The sequence below is a fragment of the Benincasa hispida genome, chromosome 1, assembly GCF_009727055.1.
Source record: "Benincasa hispida cultivar B227 chromosome 1, ASM972705v1, whole genome shotgun sequence".
Taxonomy (NCBI): domain Eukaryota; kingdom Viridiplantae; phylum Streptophyta; class Magnoliopsida; order Cucurbitales; family Cucurbitaceae; genus Benincasa; species Benincasa hispida.
Genome location: NC_052349.1, coordinates 89,928,117 through 89,953,678, shown reverse-complemented (window position 1 = coordinate 89,953,678; position 25,562 = coordinate 89,928,117). Strand labels below are relative to the sequence as shown.

Here is a 25,562-nt window from a genome sequence, read left to right as displayed (position 1 = left end):
TTTAACATACAATTTAATAACAACGACACAAAATAGAATACAAACACTGAAATACAATATAAAAAAGGCAACATCTAAGATGTTGAAGTACAATAGTTAATAAAATGTAATAGAAAAATGACTCATATTACAAAGAAGAAGAAGATTAGAGGGAGAAATATGAAGATAAACGAAGAACTTTTTTATTGAATTGTTGAAGATATCTAAATGGTTTATATTTCGGTGGACTCAAATGTGAAGATGAAGATTAGATGATTCTAGGGTTTGGTCTTTTATTTATTTTTTTTCTTTTAGATTTGGACTCAAGTAGTGAACTTTTTAAATAGGTTGCCTAGTTTTAGATTGGGAAAAATTAGATGAGTTGTTTGTCTTTTTTCTTTAAAAAAATGTACGTGTAGAAATAGATACGTCAAATCACGTGTCAGATACTTATATAGGAAGTATCGATATCCGATACTCTGATATAGATTCTTTGTCTCACATGAAGTATCTTTGCTTCATAGATCCTACCTTAATAGAACCGGTTTGGTCCGTCGATTCAATTCAGTTTTTCACACCCGTGGGTTAGATGGTATCTATTAGATTGGACTAAGCCACAACTAACGAAGCACCTCCATCCATTCTAAGATAGAAATATCGGTATTCACATAAGCAAATATCGAAGCTTGCACCCTACGGTAACCCCTACGATCTTAATTTTGGAAACTTTAGATTTCTCATGTCGCCTTGCGTTATCATATGCATATAATTCAAAGTAGTAATAAATACTATTAATTATTTAATTTTTCTTTAGATTTTATATTTTAAATTTATTTTAATATTTCAATTAACTGAAAAATTGAATCAAATTTAGTGAATGGAAGATATTACATACATATATAATTAATCTCATTTCTAGATTTTTTTTTTCAACAAGGTTTGAGAGAGGAAGAAATACCCATCACATAAACGCGCACACAATACATTTAGAATTGGTTTTAAATATAAAAAAATGAATCAAAATATTTATAAAATATAACAAAATTTTAAAACTATCAATGATAGATGCTGATAGACATTGATAGACTAGTCTATCATTGATAGTTCTAAAATTTTGTTATATTTTATAAATATTTTCAATAGTTTTACGATTTGAAATAATTTTTCATAAATTTACTATCTATCAATTACTTAATGAATAATTAATTGTAATAATCAATTCAATTAAGTATAATTAATTACCTATGTGCACTTGTCTTCCACACAATAACTTATCCAATCACAAATGCGCATCCTTTGAATATTTGAGAGAATAGTCAAATTTTAAACCTACTAGTATAATCAGGATCATTAATGACTAATAACTTTTTTATGCTGAAGCTTTAAAATTCTGTTGAATTTTTTATATTGTTGTTGAAATTAGTGATTGGAAAAGAGACTTAAATTAGTTATTATAGTTTAGTTATTATAGTTATTATATTGAGACATAAAATGCACTATATATATTAATGTTGTTGAAGATGGTGAAACCTAAATTGAAGAAAACTCGTAATGGATGTGTCAAAACAAGAACTAAATGAAAGGGTGAAGCCTACAATGTCACCAAGGAGGAGAGAATGGACCAACATAGATAAAACCATTGCATGTCTTCTTTTCATTCTGCATACACTTTGTATTTTTGCCCCATTTCAATTTACTTGGGGTGCATTTTGGATTGCCCTTGTCTTGTACGTTATCACAGGTCTTTTCGGCATCACTATTTCGTACCATAGAAATCTTTCACATCAGAGTTTCAAACTTCCTAAATGGCTTGAGTATTTGTTTGCTTATTGTGGAGCTCATGCACTTCAGGTTTCACATTCGATAATACTATACATTAGTTCTTATAAATGTCAATATATTCTTGGGTTTAAATCATATCAAGTACATGTTGCAACCTAGGGTTTAGTGGAATGTGCTAATATATAAATTCTCGTATGACCTTAGAGATATCTCTATAATCTAAAATATGATATTTCTCTCTAATAATAAAATTGCTCTCTATTGTTTATGCCTTTTTACTTCCTTTGTTTGTTGTTTTTATAACAGTATATCTATTTTATTTTGAAACTTTACACCTATTTTCTTGCTTTTCAGGGTGATCCAATTGATTGGGTGAGTACCCATAGATGTCATCATCAATTTGTTGATACGGATAACGATCCACATAGCCCTATTCAAGGGTTTTGGTATAGTCATATTACTTGGGTTTTGGATTCTTACAATTTGACTAAAAAGGTTTGTCGTAAGTACTTTAATGACTCCAAAGAGGCAGAAAGAAACTTGTTCGTATTGGTAATGAAGCATGAGAGACCAGATAATGTAAAGGACTTGGAGAAACAAATATTCTATACGTTTATTCATAAAACGTATATTCTTCATCCAATTGCTCTGGCAGTTTTGCTTTCTATGGTTGGAGGAGTTCCTTTTGTTTTATGGGGAATGGTAAAATAATATTACTACATTGTTTCTTTTTCTTTCTTTTTTTTTTTTTTTACCAATAATATATATATTTGGATCATGCATACCATAGGTCTTATTTATTTATTTTTATTATCGTGATCGATAAGACTATTCTTTTTAGTAAAATGGAAATTACAATAGATAGGAAAAGTATATAAGTGTATTTACAAATATGACGATAGTTTTTTATTAAAAAAAAAATTACAAATATGGTAAAATAATATTACTACATTGTTTCTTTTTCTTTCTTTTCTTTTCTTTTTCTTTTTTACCAATAATATATATATTTCGATCATGCATACAATAGGTCTTATTTATTTATTTTTATTATCTTGATCGATAAGACTATTTCTTTTTAGTAAAATGGAAATTACAATAGGTAGGAAAAGAATATAAGTGTGTTTACAAATATGACGATAGTTTTTTTTTTAAAAAAAAATTACAAATATGGTAAAAATGTTAAATTTAATTTTCATTTTTTGATTATTAAAATTTATCCTATATGAATGGTAAATTTGGCATATCAATTATACAGATGATATATTTTATATTTTCTATATCATAAACTAATATACCAAAGAGTATATTAATAATAAAAAATAAAAATTACATTTAATCTTTTTTTTTTTTGGTTTATTTGTAAATTTTCAAAGTTATTGATAGATTTGCAAAATTTAGAAATTCCATTGCAACTTTCAATAAAATGAAATGATATCTAAACTAATAAATTTTAGAACCTTCTTCAAATATGTTATAAAGAGTTAATTTGAACATTTTTCTCCACATATCTTTGTTGACTTCAAAAGTGACTTTGTAATAATAGAGAAACTAAAAAAAAATAAAAATATATAGTTCTAAATAGATAGACAATTAAAAGTAGCCCTAGTTTAGGGTGAACTTTGTATTTTAGAAAATATGTGTATTAACCCTAAACTCTCTTCTCTTGCAGTGTGTGAGGATTGTAATGTTATATCATGTAATATTTATGGTGAATTCAGTATGTCATAAATGGGGAAAGCAACAATGGAATACTAACGATTTATCCAGAAATAATTGGTAAGTTTAACATTGAAAGATTATTCAAGTAGTTGATTTTCTATTGGGCATTTGTTTCAACTTTTATATACAACAATATTCCTAAAATGGTAGTTTTTAAAGGAATGAGGATTTTATGATCAATGTGAGAATCAACATATACTAATTTGAAAATAAGCTTAGTTGAACGAGAATTGAATGTTTTTTATAAATTTAAAAATTTCAGTTAGGTTAAACTATCATTTTCGTTCGAGTATTTAAAATTTTTTGGATTTCTTTTAATTTGTATACTTTAAAGGTATAATTTTAGTACCTATACTGTTAATAAATCTTAAAATTAGTCTCTACTACAGTTAACTTATTGTTAATTTTTCCAAACATAATAACGTAACAACACGACTTTCTGAATACTTTGACAAGGATTGTTATTCATAAATATGCATTAAAACCCAAATATTTTGCCCATCGAAGAAAATAAAATTTATTAAAACAATAAAGACAGATTTCCAAAATAAACTAGAAAATTAATAAATAACAAATAAGTAAAAATCTTTGTTTGAAGCCTAAAAATATTTACAAAGAAAACATTCAAAACATTAAAATTTTCTGTCTAACATTAAATTTTGGTTTCAAAACAAATGACAAAAACATAGATTGAGCAGAGGTGATTTCTCTTGTTCCCCTATGGTTCTGTCATAGGTCCCATCTGTCCCTCGTCATTCCATTCATGTCATTGCCTGAAAGAAAAACATAAATTAGGAAAGGATGAGTATAACATTACTAAGTAATTGACCCGCTACTGGGCCCTCTAGGTTACATGTAGCTAGTTTATCTAGGCATCATTGTACACTCATTTCATTTCAATCATAGTGATCCTGAAGAGTCACCTATCAGTCATAAACGTGATCCCCAAAGGAACCGGTCATAATGTGTAACCCGAAGGTACACGAATCAATCATAGACATGAACCCAAAGTAACATGCATCAGTCAAAATGTGTAACCCGAAGTTACACGAATCAGTCGTAATCATGAACCTATAGCATGCATCAATCATAGTGTGTAACCCGAAAGTTCACGACCAATCATAAATGTGCACATATACAGTCATATGTGTATACTTGCCTAGAAAAGAAAAACTAACAAGAACCCTATGACTTAGCATGCATAGTTTTCATATAACCCATATGTTATATTTTATAGTCGTTTATCTTAGGGGTAAAATTTTAAATATATCCTCAGTCAATAATACATTCATCATGGTCAAAATAATCCAATCCAATCAATCAATGTCATTCAATCATATAGTTCATTCAGTCATAAATTATCAGTCCAAACTGTCTAGAATAATCAGTCAAATCAATCTAGAATATTCAGTCAAATTAGTCCTAACAGTCTCAAGAAACAGTCTAAGTAGTCTTCAATAATCAGTCCAAGTGGTACGGACAACTGGTTCGAGAAAGTTATTTACCTCAAATTATAGGTTCCGATATCGTTTTCCAAGCAAAACAACCTTTAACAGATGCTCGAATTAGAACCTACAACATAATCTCAAATTTTATTTCAATCTTTAGAGCCCAATTCCATCCACCATATTATCAAAATATCGCCAAATCAATTCTAAACAATTCCAAACATCCTTATCCAAAGTGTGTTGGTCCAAATATCACCTCAAGCAACAAAAACAACGCGACCCAACAACTCTCTCTAGTGCCAAATTCAACCTTTAATCTCGATGAACAGCAGCTTTGAACCATCAATTTCAACCTTCTACATCATAATTAAATCTATAATCAAGCCGACACTTAGTGTGTATAACAAAAATTATCAATAAAGACCCCAAAAACTTACCAAAATTTTATCAAAACGGGGTCTCAAGCCAAGTGGATAGCACCTCAACTCCCAAAACTTGCATCCTAAAATCGAAATTCGATGGGTAAAAACCAATTAGTGGCAAAATTCTATGGGTATCTAAGATCTTCCAAAGAAATCCTCAAAACTCACCTAAAACAACCAACCCTTACTTAAGTCTCAAGATTCTCGTGAGATTCGGTGGCTGAATGGCGCGGATATGTGGACAGAACTAAATGAAAACGGATGTCGGCAACACTGGATGGGACTCGAACCGTGCAACCAACGATGATTGTTTGTGAGCTGCGCACTCAACACTAGCGGCAAGATCTGCTCGATTAGAAGCAGCAGCTGACGAAAACTGGCAACGCGAGGCTGAAATCCGACGCGACAATCGACGGACGAGCAACAATGACCTGAGACATGAAGTGCAAAACGACTTGAGGAGAGAGAGATTTTCTTACCGGTGTTCAACCGAAGGTGGTGAGCCCACCTTCGGCTCACAACCGACAATGATACTGTTGGTGTTGACATTTAAGTTTAGCACTCTAATTCCATCAAGTTTAGCAAAGAAACATGCAAGTTCAATACATAGAAGTAGGGTTTTTGGAAAAATATCTTTGTTAGAATTCTTCATTTACTTCAATTCCAGCTCGAATTTCCTCTTCAATAGTTTGTAGACCACCACTTATCTTCCTTACTATCCTCTAGACCCTTAGATTGGATTATAGAATCCAAATTGAATAGGAATTTTAAAGGAATAAAGGAGGATTTCAGTCTTGGTGTAGCATGTGAAGAACCTTTCTTCTTTAGAATTTCAGCATGCCACCACCCCCAATTCTCAACAAACTTCATCTGTTTTAATCCTTTCCTACATGCAATTATATTGCATAAGGTATTTCCACAAAGCCATTCAATTGTTAGTGATTTTAGAGGTGGAATATAAGAGGTTGAAGTGGGATAAATCCACTCAACAATTTTTTTCATTTAAAATTGAACAAAATTCAATTTTCCAATTTTTGAAATTAAATTCCAAAAATTGAAATGAAAAATTAATTTTATAAAATATTAATTCAATAATTAAAATCATATAAAATTCATTAATTTTTCAACAAAATTAAATCCATCGTTAATTTTGTATAAAATTAATTCTTAATAATTAATTAAATAATTTAATTAATTTAATATCAAATATTAAATTAATTAAACACCAAATCTTCAAAATAAATCCCTATTCATGTAATTAATATTTAACTCAAATTTAAATATTATTCAATTCTCCAATTTCGTTTAATGCAATAATTAAGCATTTAACTATATCACATATAATTAAGAATTCCCTAAATTCAAATTTGAATGTTTCAAATTTTCTCGCCACGATATTCTAAGGCTTAGTCCGTTTGTAAGCTAGTAGGGGAACTTAATAGACCTACTAATCATGAGCTCCAACGATCCGAGATTAATTGGATAAACTCTTTAAATTGAATTAATCAACATTTGTTAACTATGGAATCACTCCACTAAAGCCCAGTAGTTGAACTCTCCTCACTGTAGATATATTTTTGTCCACTTGATTTAATCATGATCAGTAAGACGACTCTTCACAAGTTGTTCATAATAATGGTTGGGTCAAAAACTATTTTACCTTGAGATTATATCTTCCTCCTTAAGTCTCACTAATCCTTTAATGAACAATTGAATTATGATCCAATCATCAAGCCAAGTCCCTCACGAGCCAATGAGAGGGTGGGACCTCTTATTCAAGACTCGGAGTCAGCACTTAAGGAAACAACCTCTCTACTATCCTTAAAAGAGTCTAGGAGTGAATTCCATCTTCCACCCTATGTCCCTAGCTATCTACTCGGTCTTACCCCTAAAATGAGGGGTTTATTGAGCCGACACTGTTGGGTCAACCCTCACCCATGAAAATCTAAGGATAATCCCAAATAAACAAGAGTTCATGGTTAGCTCAGGATTAAGGACAAGTTACCTAGGTCATCGTTTTGAAATATCCAGTCTTAAACAGTAAAAAATGCTATAAAGTAAGAGTGACTTATTTCTTGGTCCGGTCTTATACAAACTCTTTGCACAAGATGCCTCCACTCGCATATCTCTACTTGGACGATTCAGGATCACATTGTTTGTACTAAATACAAAGTGAGTCGCATGCGATAGTGTCCCCAGAATAAGATACCCAGCCTTATCCATATACTATAGACCGTTTTGGCTATGTACTTGAACTTGATTCACTCTTATGTCTCCACATAAGTCCAAGTACTCATATAATGACCACGAATCTTAGTTTATTGGTTTTAGGTTCTTTCTAAAAAAAATGAGCAATTCATACATTCAATAACAACTTTACTGAATAAACATCAATAACATCTTTATTGATAATAGAATAAGTTTAATTGTTTACAAACCATGGGTTTTAGGATATAAAACCCAATAGACACACGACTGTAGGCAAAAGAGCATTGGCGCGGTGAGTGGCATAACCTACGTGGCTGGCTGGGAGAAGGTTGAGGTGAGAGTGGCCTGCGGCTGGTGACCCACGCGAAGAAGAAAAAAAAAAAATGATGGATGAGGGTTTTGTGGGTGAGCTGGGAAAGAGAGAGAAAATTTTAATTCAATCTTTTTCTTTTTCTTTTTACTTCCAATCCTAAAACATATATAATAATTTTTCCCCTCCTTTTCCTTTTTATATTGAAAATCCACACTAATCTTCCAAAATTATTGTTATTAATTAACCCTAATTAAATCAAGCCCAGTGTCCCAAATATTTTCTAAAATTTCCCTCCAATATATTTTAAACTCCAAATTTAACTATCCAATTTTTCTCAAATAAATTATCTAATAAATCTCAAAATTCCCAAATCTTTACAAATATCCTTCAAATTAAATAGCTTATCTGCCATATTCAGTTTTAGCCTCCATATGAAAAAATAACATCCAAACAATTCGAGGTAAATTAATGAAAGTTACATGAAAATTCGAGTTGTTACATTCTTCCCTCCTTAAGAAATTTTCGTCCTCGAAACTTTTTAGTTCTGACAGAGCTCCAAATATTGTGACCTCATCTCATCCTCTCATTTCCATGTTACTTCCTCAGATTGATGGTTCTGTCATAAAACTTTTATTAGTGTTATCTATCGGCTACATATAGTCTTCATTTCGAATTTGTATAGACTTCTCCTAATAACTCAAGTTCTCGTTCAGTTGCAAAGGCTCATAATCAATAATGTGAGATGGGTCCACTATGTACTTCCTCAACATAATATCATAAAAAACATTATGGACAGCTGAAAGAGACACTGGCAAGGTTAAATGACAAGTTATAGGGCTAACTTTCTTTAGGGCCTCCAACAGCCCAATAACAACTGGATTCAGTTTTCCTTTCCTTCAAGACCTTAAAAAACTTTCATCAGTGCCACATTCAAGAATATTTTATCACTTACCTCAAACTCTAAGTCTTTATGTCTAACATCGGCATAAATTTTCTATCTACTCAAGATACTGTAGAGCATTTGTCAATCTAAAATACATCATCATTACCTCATAATAGCTGTTAACCATTACTTGAAGATAGGTTCTAAGATAATAACCTTCCTGATTCATACAATTGTATTGAGAAAGTCCATACTCTATAGTAACTTCAGTGTCTATGCAAGAAAAAAATATATATATCTTATGGCATCTCAAGTCCAGGATTAGGAATTGCTCCGACAACCCCCTACAATCGAGATTTGCTAGCATAGTCAATCTGTAACAATTGATACAGTCGCATGAAACTACCTTTCTTCTCTAATATACAAAATCTGTTGTGATGCAAGACAAAACATTAAGGCACGTCAAGAACTTTACTGAAAAGCTCATGTTTATATAACTTCAAGCTACTTCATCACATCTATTTACTTGCTATCAACTCAACCTTATCAGCAAGTCTACCTTTTGCACTAGTTATGGTCTTGAGAGATCTAACTTACTTTAAGACTTATATAACTTTTTGTCTACATCAAGTTGGATTACTTTCCTTTTTCCATCAAATTTATCGCCTAGCTAGTCTATGTCTCCAATTTCATACAAAGTTAAAATCTCTTTAAACCTTGCTAATGCCTTCAACGATTCACTTCTTAACTAAGGAATCCTCAACATTCCTTGTCAATAGTTTCTGACATCGGTTCTTGCTATTAACCCCACTTTAAATTATCCTTTTTTAACTTTCTATTTTGGAAATAAATTCTTGTACTAAAACAAAGTTCTACAGCCAATCACATCAGTAAGTTATCTTTCTACCAACCACATATTGTCCCAAAGTTCCACATGATAATAAGAGTTTCTTCTTTTACACCCAAATAACCCGGTGTAGCCACTAATCAAAACATATCTTATAATCCAAACCATATTTAAGTACTTAGGAGGTTTGGACACATTTTCCTTTATCTCTCAAAAATAGCAACTTTTCTTAAATGCTTCTCTTCTTCACACTTATTTTGGATAAAACCACTAAATTCGAGTCATTTTTTTTCCAAGTGAAACTTAATTCCCAAAAAAGAATCATGTGACTATTCATAATCAACAATCCCAATTTCAACCTTTAGTAGAGCATTCTCCGCTAGTTGATATTGCTTTTAAACTCCAGATATTTATGCTTTCTCTTGGCATAGTTAATTAAACTTGAGTTTTTCTCCCCATCACAGCAAACACATTGACCAATCCAAGTACCTAGAGAGCAATAATTAAATCCAACAACTTGTTTTCCTTTATCCAATTTAAATCAACTTCATTTTCGATCGTATTGACTTTTCTTGTTAAATTCAAGTTCGTCATGTTGCCTAAAAGGAAGAAGAATTATTAATTGGAGTAAACTGATAGTATGAAGGACTCTTTATGAGATGAAGAACCAAAACACCATACCTTACTCAGTCTACCAACTTCGACACCATGAAAGTGATCATAACCTATTAATTCTTTTGAAATTCCTCTTTAAACATTTTGACTATAAGATCTAGTAATCTTTAATAGAATTAAAGTCTCTTCTTCACCTCTTTCTTATATTATAAACTTTAATCCTGTACCTGAGAACGTATGCCTTGTGATAAAGTTTCTTGTAGTACCACCAATTTTATTCTCTCAATGCAAAACTCAATACTATTCCTCAATGAATTCCCAACTCGTGTACCTTATTCTATGACTTAAACAAATAAATTATTTTTTTCTTTTCCATCATAAGTTCATAACGCTACATAGTTTTATCAAGTTTTAGTACTTTTGAATAGAAATATGTCCATTTCTAACCGTCCTTCCATGAAATAAACTAGCGCCAAATGGCCTCTTAGTAATTTTTCTTTCTTTCCATAATACCAGAACAAAATAACTATCTCACACTAACTTCTTTCAGGTCATTAAACTAGCAATAACAATCAATCAGTAGATAAACCATAAACATGAATGCTTTTAAACAAGTTTTTAATAGAACATTCATTGATAGAACATACTTAACAAGGACGAAGGATTCGTGAATGAGCCATAAAGGACGTACATCCTGGACTTACATCGTAAGTCTGTTTACAAAACCTAAAACTTGCGCTCTGATACCAATTGTAATAATTTGACCTTTTAAGAACTTTGACATGGGTTGTTACTCATAAATACACATTAAAACCCAAATATTTTGACCATTGAGGAAAATAAAATTCAATAAAACAATAAAGATAGTTTACCAAAATAAACTAGAAAATTAATAAATAAGTAAAACCTTTGTTTAGGCCCCTAAAAATATTTACAAAGAAAACATTCAAAACATTAAAATTTTTGTTTGACATTAAATTTTAGTTTCAAAACAATCAAATGAAAAAAACATAGACTGAGCAGAAGCGATTTCTCTTGTCTTCATATGGCTCTATCGTAGGTCCCATCTATCCCTTATCAATCCATTCCTATCATTTCCTAAAAGAAAAACATAAAAGAGGAAAGGATGAGTACAACAATACCCAGTAAGACCCGCTACTAAGCCCTTTAGGTTACCTGTCAGCTAGTTTATATAGGCATCAATGTACATCCATTTCATTCTAGTCACAGTGATCCCGAATGGTCACCTATTAGTCATAAATGTGATCCCAAAAGAACATGCATCAGTCATAATGTGTAACCTAAAAGTACACAAATTAGTCGTAGACATGAACCCGAAGGAACATGCATCCATCATAGTGTGTAATCCGAAGGTACACGAATAAGCCATAAACATGAATATGAAGGAACATGCATCAGTTATAGTATGTAACCCGAAGGTCCACGATCAGTCATAAATGTACATATATAAAGTCATATACGTACACCTACCTAGATAAGAAAAACTAACGAGAACTCCATAATTTAACATGCTTAAGTTTTTATATGACTCATGTGTTATATTTTACAGTCGTTTATGTTAGGAAAAAAATTTGCAATATATCCTCAGTCAATAGTACACTCATTATGGTTCAAACAGTCCAATTCAATCAGTCAACGTCATTCAATCATGTAGTTTAATCAATCATAAATTATTAGTCCAAATAGTCTGAAATAATCAGTTAAATCACAGTCTCAATAAATAGTCCAAGTAGTCTTAAGTAACCAGCCCAAGTGATAGGGACGATTGGTTCGAAGACAAACCAATAGAAAACCACTTAATTCAAATTACAAGTTCCAATATTGTTTTACAAGCAAAACAACCTTTAACAGAAGCTTGAATTATAACCTACAACATAATCTCAAATTTTATTTCAACCTTTAGAGCCCAATTCCATCCGCCAAATTATCTAAATATCGTCAAATCAATTCCAAACAATTCCAAATATCCTTATCCAAAGTGTGTTGGTCCAAACATCATCTCAAGTAATAAAACCAACACGATCCAACAACTTTAGTACTAAATTCCACCTTTAATCTCAATGGACAACAACTTTGAACCAGCAAGTCCAACCTTCTATATCACAATTATATCCCTAACTAATCTGATACTTAGTAGGTAACAAAAATTATCAATAAAGACCCAACAAACTTACCAAAATTTTATCAACATGGTCTCAAACCAAGTGGACAGCACCTCAACTCCTCCCGAAACTCGCATCCTAAAATTGAAGTTCAATGGGTAACAACCAATTAGTGCCAAGATTCCATGGATATCCAAGATCTTCCAAATAAATTCTTCAAACTTACCTAAAACAACCGACCCTTACTTAAATCTCAAGGTTCCTGCGAGATTCGGTAGCTGAACGAGCGAATAGGTGGGCAGAATTAATCAAAACGGATCTCGGTGACGCTGGATGGAACTCAAATCGTGCAACGAACTGCGGTTGTTAATGAGCCGCGCACTCAGCAACCAGCGGGAAGATCCGCTCGATTAGAATCAGCAGCTGGCGAAAAATGGCGACGCATGGCTTGAGACGTGAAGTGCAGAACAACTTGAGGAGATAGAGATATGCTTACCGATGTTCAATCGGAGGTGGTGCGTAGCGACGACTCACGACCAACAATGATACATGGTTGCAGGCGGAGGAGCATTGGCGCGGTGAGCGGCGTAACCTAAGCGGCCGGCTGGGAGATGGCTGACGTGAGAGTGACCTATGGCTGGTGACCCACGCGAAGAAGAAGAAAACGATGGATAGAGGGTTTTTGGGGGAGGGTTACCGCATGCGAAGCAGAGAGAGAGAATTTTAATTCAATTTTTTTCTTTTTCTTTTTCTTTTTACATCCAATCATAAAACATATATAATAATTTTTTTTCCCTCCTTTTCCTTCTCAAATCTCAAATCCACACTAAACTTCCAAAATTCTTCTTATTAATTAACCCTAATTAAATCAAGTCTAATGTCCTAAATCTTTTCCAAAGTTTCCCTCCAATATATTTTAAACTCCAAATTCAATTATCCAACTTTCCCCAAATAAATTATCCAATAAAACTCAAAATTCAAAAATCTTTACAAATATCCTTCAAATTAAATAGCCTACCTTCAAGACTCAATTTTAGCCTTTATTTAACAAAATAACATCCACATATTTTGAGATAAATTAATGAAAATTACATGAAAATTTAGGTTATTACAAATAAAGTATCTTTTTGAATGAACTCTTATCAAAGAGGACCTATGAGTGGAAGCAAGATCTATGAGTGGAAGCAAGATCATTCCAAATTCATTGTGACAGTAATACCTCATTCACAAACATTCAACAAGTTATGTATCTAAGAATAAATTACGGCATGCTTTGAAAAAACTTAAATGCAAAGAATCGAAAGACTCACCTTTGAAGAACCTTTCTTTTGTGTATCTCTCGCTCACGTCAAGATCAGCAACTCACGTCGTCGCTGTGCATGCCAAGTTAATCGTCCACCAAATCTCACTATCGCTAACCACCGAATGGTCTTCTACACGAACAAGCAACAAGGAGGACACCATCACTCAGTAACCTCTGTATTCTCCGAGTGAGAATCTATGAGGTGTGGGCTCTATTGGATTTCGTAGAGTGAAGGAGGAATGAACGATCATTTACAACAACCAAGCAAGTAAGAGAGATTTGGAGTCTATCGTATTGACGGGTGCTTGATCATTTAGAAATAGGTGCACGATCGTTTAGTAAATCGGGGCTGATCGTTTAGGAAATCTCGCTCTCGCACGCGGTCGTTTAGAAAAAGCTATATGATCGTTTAGAAAATTTGTGCGTGTACACAATCATTTAGGAAAACTTGAGCTATCGTGTATGCTCTCGTTAGCTAGACGATGGGCAGTGTACTAATCATGAAGTGATTATTCGATCTCTTTGCAAAATGAAAATTATTTTCATTTTATCCTTCAGTTACGAAAACTGAATGCAACCTCCCACTTGTATGTACGGTTATGGAGAAAAACCACTAACAATTATCTCATAATTGTTTAATTATAAATAAATATAATCACATTATATTTAAAACTTATAGTTTAATATCACATCATATGCAACATATAAACCAAAGTTCTTTTCTCCTCCACTAGATATAAATCATATTTATATCATTTTTCTCCAATTAATGTGTCTCATACATCATGTCAACTATATCATATATAATTGAACCGTTTAATTAATCATATCATATATAATCAAACTATCTCTTATCAATTTGAACACTCTAAACCGACCCAAAACTTATTCTCAACTTGAATCCATTGAGCTACCAAGGGGACCTTATGGATGGCTTGAAGCTCCAACGGTACGTGAATAGCTGACTAAAATCTTTAGCCACGAGATCCACCATTCGTTAACTGTCAAGCATTCCACTAAAGATCGACAACTGCACTCTTCTCATCACAAATATATTTCTGTGTCCATCAGATATAACCAATTACCAGTACGATAACCCTTCACAGGTACTCGTATGGGCTAATTTACCGTTTTTCCCCTGTAGTAACATCTAACTTCTTAAGTACCACTGATCCCTCTAATGAACAATACAACATAGTCCTACTATGTGTGGACACCTCTTAAGCCATGAGAAGGTGTGTAGCGCCACATCGTTCAAGACTCGAAATCAGCCCTTAAAGGAGCAATCTATCTACTTACCCCTGCTTCGGGGAAGGACTGAATTCCATCTTGTATAACTGAGTTCCCAGCTCCCAAATTAGACGAATCTCCAAAGTGGTAGATTTGAGTCAATAATCTGGCCACTCGCACCCATGCAAATCAAAGGACCACCCTCAAAGGAAGGAGTTCCCAACTCACTCATGATTGAGGTCATGTTGCCTATGGTCATCCTAATAAAGTGAAATCTTTGTCATGAACAACATTATATAACGAGACTATAACACTTCGTGGTCCAGTCTTATATAAACTTCTTTGTATAGGATGCCTCCGCTCGCATGTCTCCACATGAATGATCAGGATCAAACCATCTGTAGCAAGTCACAATACTTGTAACTCTTCTACAAAGCGGGTCGCATCCGTAGTGTCACCAGGATAAGGTTTCCCTCCTATATCCATATACTACGGACCATTTTAGTTATCACTTAAGGCATGAACCACCTGTATGACTCCACATACATGTTTAAGTTACAACGACAACCAGAGATCTTAGTTTATTAGTTTGTGGTAAAGCAAATAAAACATCTCATGTTTCATAGACAATAGTGAAGAAAATATCATATATTATTACATCAAAAGCGGTTTGTTCAATGCAATATTTACAAACTACAGGACCCAACGAGTGTTTAAGGCGTCATACCCAATACTATTAACATTTATTTTATATTTTGAAAATATATTTACATAATGTATTTTCTTGAATAAGAATTATTATTATTAATTAACCAATTTCGATATAAAAATAGTTTTGAAAGACTAAATTTAAGATGTATTAGAAATATAGTGACTAATATTTAATATTTACGGAAAGTACTAATAACTAAAAATGTGACAATTGAAGGTATAACAATTAAAATAAAATGGTACCCACAGTATAAAAGAAAAGGTTGACCTCAACCTCAGTATATAAGGACCAAAATAGTGTATCTTAACAAAAATATTTAAAAATAGATTATTGGCATCGACTTATACCACGTGTCAAAAATTTGTTGATTCATAGACTCTTATACGAGTTTAATAAATCTTTGGTAAGATGTTATGCTCACAAAGGTGGTTGGTCTTATAGGTCCAAACATTTCAAAAGCTATAGTCCCTTAGATATAGCTCTTAATCTAAGAGTTTTTATGTAATTTGGGCTTTCCTCTAGTCCCTCATTTTGTTTGATTCCCTTGTGTTCAATGAAATATATTTGGGATGTGGAATATGGTGAGGATGCTACGATTGTGCCAACTTAGTTGGGATAATCCAATGCACCTACTGATCTACGTTTCGTATCTTTTTCAAAAATAATTTGTTGATTTATATTGCTAGGCAACAAAAATCTTTGCCCAGTTGATGAGAAAATTTTTAGTGTTATAGTAGTTTATATGAATTTTTTTTTTCATACTATCTCAATTCAATAATGTCAAAAACAAACATTTAAAAATTAAATATTAGACTCATGAAATAAAATAATATATCATTAAATGATGTGTCAAATAATGAATGGAGGAACTATTCAGTATTATCATTTTCTTCCCAGCCCAGAGCCAAGCTTTTGAACAAAGAATATACTATTAGTAGGTATTTTCATGATTTATCAAAAAAGAAGAAAGCATTAATATTAAATAGAGAATTATGTTTCATTAGATTACTAACATTTATACCCTTTATTTTAGTTTTTTTCCCCTTTATTATAAGATTAATTGGTTGTATATCTTTAATACTATATTGATTTTTGGTTGGTTTTAGGTGGGTGAGTTTTCTTTCCTTTGGAGAAGGTTGGCACAATAACCATCATGCATTTGAGTATTCAGCTAAGTATGGACTTGAATGGTGGCAACTTGATTTTGGTTGGTATGTTATTATGTTCCTTAAAGTCATTGGAGTTGCCACAGATGTAAAATTACCCACTCAAAGCCACAAGCAAAGGATGACTATGAACAAATGAAATGAAAGCTTTCTAAAATGACATGCTTTATACTTGAAAAAAATAAATCATGCCCGTATGAATTTACATATTATGATTTGGATGAGATCATGTAATCCAGCTATATATATAGTGTTAATGAATAATAAAATATCATACTTTCAAAAAATAGTGGAATTTTTGGGTAGTTTTGAAACTATTTGTAATAATAAAATATTAAAATTGAGTATTTTGCCCTTGTAAATAATGTATGTTACTTGAAGGTTGGATGGTAGATATTGAATGATAAAATTATTAGATAAATTGGGATTTTATCTTAAAATTTAATTGGTCACGAGAGGAGTAACTCATACGTGTTACATATTGTAGTGACTCTTCATTTTTTCAAAATGGGATACTTAATATGTCCCTAAAAATGGTATCTCTTTGAGATTACCATACTCTTGGATTGGATCCCAATTTTTTGGATCGATATATGACTATTTGAGCTTCATAAGTTCTATTGATGGGAAGAAACAACAACAATAAATTTGTTTGTTTGGAGAGAAATGATAATCTTGCAAAAAAAAAAAAAAAAAAATTAACGATACCGAGGTGGCAAGTGTCCACGTCCACTCTATGCTTAAGTTAGAAATAAATAAAAAAAAAACAAATACACTAAATTTAAGTTATACATTGAGCTTCATAATTTTATACATACATTGTTAATAAATTAGTTGTACATTTTCATATTTTTAATAAATTAGTTTTATATACTGTTTTTTTCTATTCTTTTAACGATTTGGAAAAAAGAAATATCACTTCGTAAAATAAATGGCCATAACTTTTGTTACTCATACAAAGTGTTCATCAATTTAGGTTTTGTTTGTTGGGGATGATGCCCTAAAATCTCGTGTTCTATAGTTTGTAAGCACATGTTGTACGAACACTTGTGATGTATAATATATGATATTTACTTCACTTCTTGACTTTGCACATTGGATGTTTTATTTGTTTTACCACAAACCAATAAACTAAAAGCCCCGGTTGTCATTATGTAACTTAAGCATGTATGTGGTGACATACAAGTGGATCATGTCTTATGTGATAACCAAAATGGTCTGTAGTATATGGCTATAGGAAGGAAATCTTATCCTGGTAATGCTATGGATGAGACCCGTTTTGTGAAATGGTTAAAAGTATTGTGACTTGCCACAGATGGTCTAATCCTGATCATTCGTGTGGGGACATGCGAGTGGGGGCGTCCTATACAAAGAGTTTGTATAAGACCTAATCACGAAATGTTAACGTCCTGTTATATAACGTCCTTCATGACAGAGACTTCACTTCACTAGAATGACCATAGGTAACATGATCTCAATCTTGAGTGAGTTGGAAACTCCTGCCATTGAGGGTGGTTCTTTGATTTACATGGGTGCGAGTGGCCAGGTCGCTGAGATTCGTCTGATTTGGGAGCTGGGAACTCAGCTACACAAGATGGAATTCACTTCTTCCCCGAAGTAGGGGTAAGTAGATAGATTTCTCCCTTAAGGGCTGATCCCGGGGCTTGAACGATGTGGCAGCACACACCTTCTCATGGCCCGAGAGGTGTCCACACATAGTAAGACTATGTTGTATTGTTTGTTAGAGAGATCAGTGGTACTTAAGGAGTAAGATGTAATAACAGGGACAAAACGATAAATTGGTCCAGCTGTACTTACGAGCATCTATGAAGGGTGATTGTTGGTTAAAAGGAAAGATGATGGGGTTATTACACGCAATCATGCGTTGTACATGCTTAAGCTATGCGTTTATGCCTATGCGTCAGAGGTCATGCGTTCGAATGAAAATGCATTAATCTAGTATGCAATGACCATGCGTTCCTATCATAAGCTTTCTTAACTTCTCGCCAAGTATAACGAAAACGCAAGTTTCACAGGTAATCTGAGGTCGAACACAGGGACTTGTCACTCAATAATGGTTGTGAAGCAATGCGTTCGAGGTGATGAATAAAAGTAAAAAGAAGAAGTTTAATGGATTTACACCCTACTCCTACTCCTAACTAAACAGATTGAGCAATAGGAGACTTGCGATGAGAATTGGTAGATACACAACACCGTTAACGCATAGTAATATTTATTATCTTAAATCGCTTAAGTAATCCCAGTTCGTCACACTAATGCATCGCACACTTCTCGATGGTCAGCCACATGACTATATTTCTATAGTGCATGGTTGCGTTGAGCATAAGATTGTGCCTATCTCTAGGAATAATGCATACTTTGCTTTAGTGCATTTCATCTCTTACCTTCTCAGGCAGTTAGACGCGGCTAATTAACTTATAGACAAGCATTGCAACAACCCATAGACAAGCATTGCTACAGCCTTTCAACAAGCAAAGAGGATTAACTCACTATACTCGCACAACGCACACCTCTTGGTGGGTTGCTACATGCGTCCTATCTCTAGGCTACACGATTAAGTATGTGATCACCTTTGATAAATAAACGATGAAGGTAAATGATGATAAAGATAAAGATGATGAAGAAGAAGGCGTTGAAGGAATCAAGATATGTATTGATTACAAAATGTCTTAATATCTTAAGCAAAAATATAATACAATACAGAGGTTAGAGGAGAAATGAAAGACACCACGTTAAGGCTGCTGATGGTGCCATGGATGAATGATGGAGATGTCTCTCTTGATCTCTATCTCCGACGAAAGCTCTGGTTGTCACTCGGTCTGATTTGTGGAGATGAAGAATTCTCATTGAAAATCTCGCTCATGCTCTCATCTGTGATCGCAAACCTTTGCCTTAAGGCAGAAGTTCGGATACTTTGAAATGAAGGTCCAAGGGGCTATTTATAGAGTTTAAACGCTGAAAGCTATCATGATTGCGTTATGTCTCACTGCTGCCTTTGTCGCGGTATGGACAATGTCACGTCATCTTATCTTGTTGATACTCCCAAGGTATACGTCCGAGCTTGATTCAACTGAAGTATCAACGCATTCTACCCATCTTGCGATCGCCCTTCAATTATGGTTGTCACTTCCTAGGCGCAATCTCCAAGTGATCACCACATTCGCTTGATCACCACAACTTCCATGCGATGGGCGCATTCGATCACCACAACTACCATGCGATGGCGCATGTGATCACCACATGCATTCGTCTATGCGATAGCTTGGTTTTTAGCGCATGCGTTTGTCTTTGTGGTCGCCTGGCTTCAACACATGCGTTTGTCTGCGATTGCTTATTTCCAACACATGCGTTTGATTCCTGCGATAGCTACAAAAATAGACACTTTGGCACGAAATAACGCATAATATTGGAATCAGTGAGGATTTAGGTGCTAATCGATGTAAAACTCAATTTTTCGCAAATTCTAAGTATTATCACCTCATTTTCTACTTGTTGGCCCTCATAATTCTAAATAAAAGGCTTATAATAACTAGCATTTCTGCCAGTTATCACACCCCCAAACTTAGAATCATGCTTGTCCTTAAACATGCGTTATACTCAAGAAATTCTTAACTCACCTTTCGACGTTTCTTTACGATGACCAGCCTCTCAGAGTATAATTTACTCGTACCTCAAACCATGGCCGCAATGCTCTCCTCCACTTCGGCTACTTCTTCAATGAAATCGTTTCTAAGTTAAATCCGGCAAGCCTTTGCTCAAAAACTTCTTATTCATTCTTTGCAACTTTGCGTTCAGCTCTTGAGAATGCGTTCCTTCAAAACAATTCATGATTATGCGATTACTTATTCTAATGCGGCGTTGATCCTATTTACGCTCTTCTTTTTGGCTTACCCCAACATGTGTCATGCGGGCATCCAACTTCGGTTGCATTCCATATTCAACTCAACTCATGTCTTGCTTAATTTGGCTTGCGCCTGACAGAGGAGTTGTGCTTATGCGTTAATCCTGGCGACTTAACTTTGTTTTGGCTTGCCCCCACGGGTGTCATGCAGACATCCGACTACGGGTAAGTACCTTTCACAACTTAACTCTTATGAACATGGATTTCCCCATTACGTTGACAGCGGAGTTATTATTCTATTTTTTTTTTTTTGAAGGAATCACTGCAATGTAATGAACGCAATTCTCCGAGACCACTACCACCCCCAAACTTAGAGGTTGGCAGCGTTCTCACCGCAAGCTAAAAGTAAACTCATAGGAATGCGGTAACAAATGTTTGAACTATGGTTTGCGCGCAATAAAACTTAGACTTTCAAAATTTGAAGAAGCTAATAAAATTAAGGAAAGACTTACAATGCTTAGTTAGTGGATGCAGTGAATTATTTTTACCATCATAGATGTATCACAAAACAACGCAATCGGGAAAGAGAGAATTTCAAAAGGATTATGCATAAAAGATAATAAGAAAAGAATCTTAAGTAGAATAATGTATGTGACAATGCGTTGGAATTCATGTGATTGAAGCCATGCGTTGAAGGATGTGGAGGATTCTTCCGTTGTAACTACACACCGAGGAGAGTTATTATTGCACCTACAAAGAGCAAATGCACCACAACCAAGGAAGCAACCGCATATCCAAAATAACAATAAATTAAAAAATAATAAACTAAACTAAGAAAACAACGTAAAGATAGAGTAGAAGACGTCCCTAGAGAAATAGGGGTGTTGTCACCTGAAGGAGTCTCCCATGCAAGAGATTACTCTTAACTACTTGGGTCAAGGGACTCGCCCTGACCATTAGAGCTTCCAACAATTATTGGACGCATGATGGTTAACATGCGCCTAAGACTGCTTCCAGCTCATGCGACAGATATCCTTTCTATCTCGTGGTCAATATTGACTTTCGATGCATCGCCTATACTTCAAATATTGTTTGCAGCTTGGTCGCACAAGCTACAATACGCCCAAGACTAAAAGGTGCCTGCAAAAACACAAAACTTAACAAAGCATTAGCTGCCAAGTCCCCGGCTACGGCGCCAAAAACTTGTTGGTTAAGGAAAGATGATGAGGTTGTTGTACGTAATCATGCGTTGTACATGCTTAAGCTATGCGTTTATGCCCATATGTCAGAGGTCATGCGTTGGAATGAAAATACGTTAATCTAGTATGCAATGACCATGCATTCCTATCACAAGTTTTCTTGCCTTCTCGGCAAGTATAACAAAAATGCAAGTTTCTCGGGTAATCCGAGGTCGAACACAGTGACTTGTCACTCAATAATTCTTGTGAAGCAATGCGTTTGAGGCGATGAATAAAAGTAAAAAGAAGAAGTTTAATGAATTTACACCCTACTTCTACTCCTAACTAAACAGATTGAGCAATAGAAGACTCGCGATGAGAATTGGTAGATACACAACAACCGTTAACACATAGTAATGTTTATTATCTTAAATCGCTTGAGTAATCCCAGCTCGTCACACTAACGCATCGCACACCTCTCAGTGGTTAACCACATGACTACATCTCTATAGTGCATGGTTGCGTTAAGCATAAGATTATGCCTATCTCTAGGAACAATGCATACTTTGCTTTAGTGAATTTCATCTCTTACCTTCCAGGCAATTAGACGCGGCTAATTAACTTATAGACAAGCATTGCAACAACCCATAGACACGCATTGCTATAGCCTTTCACCAAGTAAAGAGGATTAACTCACTATACTCGCACAACACACACCTCTCGGTGGGTTGCTACATGCGTCCTATCTCTAGGCTATACGATTAAGTATGTGATCGCCTTTGATAAATAAACGATGAAGGTAAATGATGATAAAGATAAAGATGATGAAGAAGATGGCGTTGAAGGAATCAAGATATGTATTGATTACAAAATGTCTTAATATCTTAAGCAAAAATATAATACAATACAGAGGTTAGAGGAGAAATGAAAGACTCTACGTTAAGGCTGCTGATGGTGCCATGGATGAATGATGGAGATATCTCTCTCGAGCTCTATGGGCAATGTCACGGTATGGGCAATGTCACATCCTCTTATCTTGTTGATACTCCCAAGGTATACGTCCGAGCTTGATTCAACTGAAGTATCAACGCATTCTACCCATCTTGCGATCGCCCTTCTATTATGGTTGTCACTCCGTAGGTGCAATCTCCAAGTGATCACCACATTCGCTTGATCACTGCAACTTCCATGCGATGGGCGCATTCGATCACCACAACTACCATGCGATGGCGCATGCGATCATCGCATGCATTCGTCTATGCGATAGCTTGGTTTTCAGCGCATGCGTTTGTCTTTGCGGTCGCCTGGCTTCAGCACATGCGTTTGTCTGTGATTGCTTATTTCCAACACATGCGTTTGGTTTCTGCGATAGCTACAAAAATAGACATTTTGGCACGAAGTAACGCATAATATTGGAATCAGTGAGGATTTAGGTGCTAATCAATGCAAAACTCAATTTTTCGCAAATTCTAAGTATTATCACCGCATTTTCTACTTGTTAGCCCTCATAATTCTAAATAAAAGGCTTATAATAACTAGCATTTCTACCAGTTATCAGTTATCATTCCCATGATTGGTTATATCCTATGGACACAGAAATATATCTATGGTAAGAAGAGTTCAGCTGTCGGTCTTTAGTGAAATATCTGGTAGTTAATGGATGGTGGATCTCGTGGCTAAAGAGTTTAGTCAGCTATTCACGTACCACTGGAGCTTCAAGCCATAGGTTCATAAGGTCCCTTTGGTAGCTTGGATTCAAGTTGATAATAAGATTTTGGGTCAGTTTCAAATGTTCAAATTGACAAGAGGGAGTTTGATTCTATATGATATGATTGAACTATTTAATTATATATGATATGATTGACTTTATGTATGAGATACATTAATTGGAGGAAATTGGATATAAATATGATTTATATCTAGTGGAGGAGAAAACACTATGGTTTATATGTGATATTAAACTATAGGTTAATGAATATAATATGATTATATTATTATTTTTTAATTGGATAGTTATGAGATAATTGGCCGTCGTTTTCTCCGTAACCATGCGTTAGTGAGAAATTTCATCCGGTTTTCGTAGCTGAAGAATAAAATGAAAATTGTTTTCATTTTTCAAAGAACACGGTTAATAGCTCATGGTGTGTTTTGCTTTCTATCGTTTAGTAAATCAAAGCCTATATGATAGCTCACCTTTTCCTAGACGATCGCCTACATGTGCGCACGCTTCTATTAAACTATCTCTTACCTTTTACTAAACGATCACTTAGCACCTGAGCTTTACTAAATAGTATAGAATGGAGCTTATTCTAAAAATTCAATAAAGGTGTTATTGAATAGATCTATTACTTGAATAGAAAACCAATAAACCTAAAAGTCCCTTGACTATTGGATGAGTACTTAAACTTTATGTGGAGACATAGAGGTGGATCAGATTCAAGTAAATAGTCAAAATGATCTATAGTACATGGATAAGGTTGGGTACCTTATTCTGGTAACACTATTGGATACGGCCTACTTTGTAGTTGTTACGAGTTGTAAAATGGTACAAACGAAGTGATCCTAATTCGTTCATGTTGGACATGAGAAGTGGGGGTGTCCTTGTGCAAAAGAGATTGTATAAGATCAGACCACGAAATAAGTCACTCTTACTTTATAACGTTGTTTACTATTTAAGACTGACTATTTCAAAGCGATGACCTAGGTAACTTGACCTTAATCCTGAGCTAACTATGAACACCTGTTTATCTGAGATTGCCCTTAGATTTGCATAGGTGAGGGTTGGCTCAACAGCGTCGACTCAATATGACTGCCATTTGAGGGGTGAGACTGGATAGATCGTTGGGGACATAGGGTGCACGAGGGAATTCACTCCTACCCGCTTTAGGGATAGTAAAAAGGTTGTTCCCTTAAGTGCTGATTCTGGGGCTTGAACAAGGGATCCTGCCCTTTCATTTGGTATGAGAGGGACTCGGTTTTGTGATTGGATCACAAAACAATTGTTCATTGGGGGATCGATGGGGATTTAAGGAACAAGAGGTAATTTCGGGGGTAAAACAGATATTTGACCCAGCCGTTATTACGAACAATCTGTGAAGGGTTAACTTACTAATCATGGTTATATCGAGTAGACATAATATATCTATAGTGAGGGGACTTCAACTATGGGTTTAAGTGGAGTGACCCATTAGTTAACGAATGGGGGTTAGATCGGTCTAATAAGTTTAGCCGATTAATCTCGGATCGTTGGAACCCATGATCTGTAGGTCCATGAGGTCCCCCTACTAGCTCAAAATGGATTAGCTCTAGAGTAGTGTGATAAGTTAATTTGAAATGTTCAAATTAGAATCAAACGAAATAGGAGAAAATATATTTAAATATGATTTAAATATATGAAGATAAATTTGTGTAAAAATTAATTTAATATTGGATATTAAATTAATTAGAATTATTTAAATTGTTTAAATAATTATTTATTAATTTTATTAGAAAATATTTATGAAATTAATTTGTAAAATAATAATTTTTTTATTTTAAAAATATAATATGATTTTGAAATCAAAAATAGATTTTTGGAAATTGAAAAATCACACAAACTTGAAAAATGGGTTTTTCAAGTCATCTTCAACTTGCTCACAAGGAACCCACCACCTCTTCTTTGGTTTACTCCAAGCATGAGCTGCATCCCATGCAGCACATCTCTTTGTATGATAGTCTGCAATATATTGAAGAGATTGGAGTGAAGAAAAGAAGGATGAACCAAGTAAATTTT

The 25,562-nt window shown here is 34.0% G+C and overlaps 1 protein-coding gene across 1 annotated transcript; it reads left to right on the top strand.

Moving 5' to 3' along the window:
- Nucleotides 1–1,525: 1,525 nt before the first annotated feature.
- On the top strand, nt 1,526–17,039 carry LOC120090983 (palmitoyl-monogalactosyldiacylglycerol delta-7 desaturase, chloroplastic-like). The gene is made up of 4 exons (XM_039048734.1): nt 1,526–1,830; nt 2,116–2,463; nt 3,431–3,537; nt 16,691–17,039. The coding sequence occupies exons 1-4, from the start codon at nt 1,531–1,533 to the stop codon at nt 16,887–16,889; spliced, it is 954 nt and encodes a 317-aa protein (XP_038904662.1). The 5' UTR covers nt 1,526–1,530; the 3' UTR covers nt 16,890–17,039.
- The last annotated feature ends 8,523 nt before the right edge of the window (nt 17,040–25,562 follow it).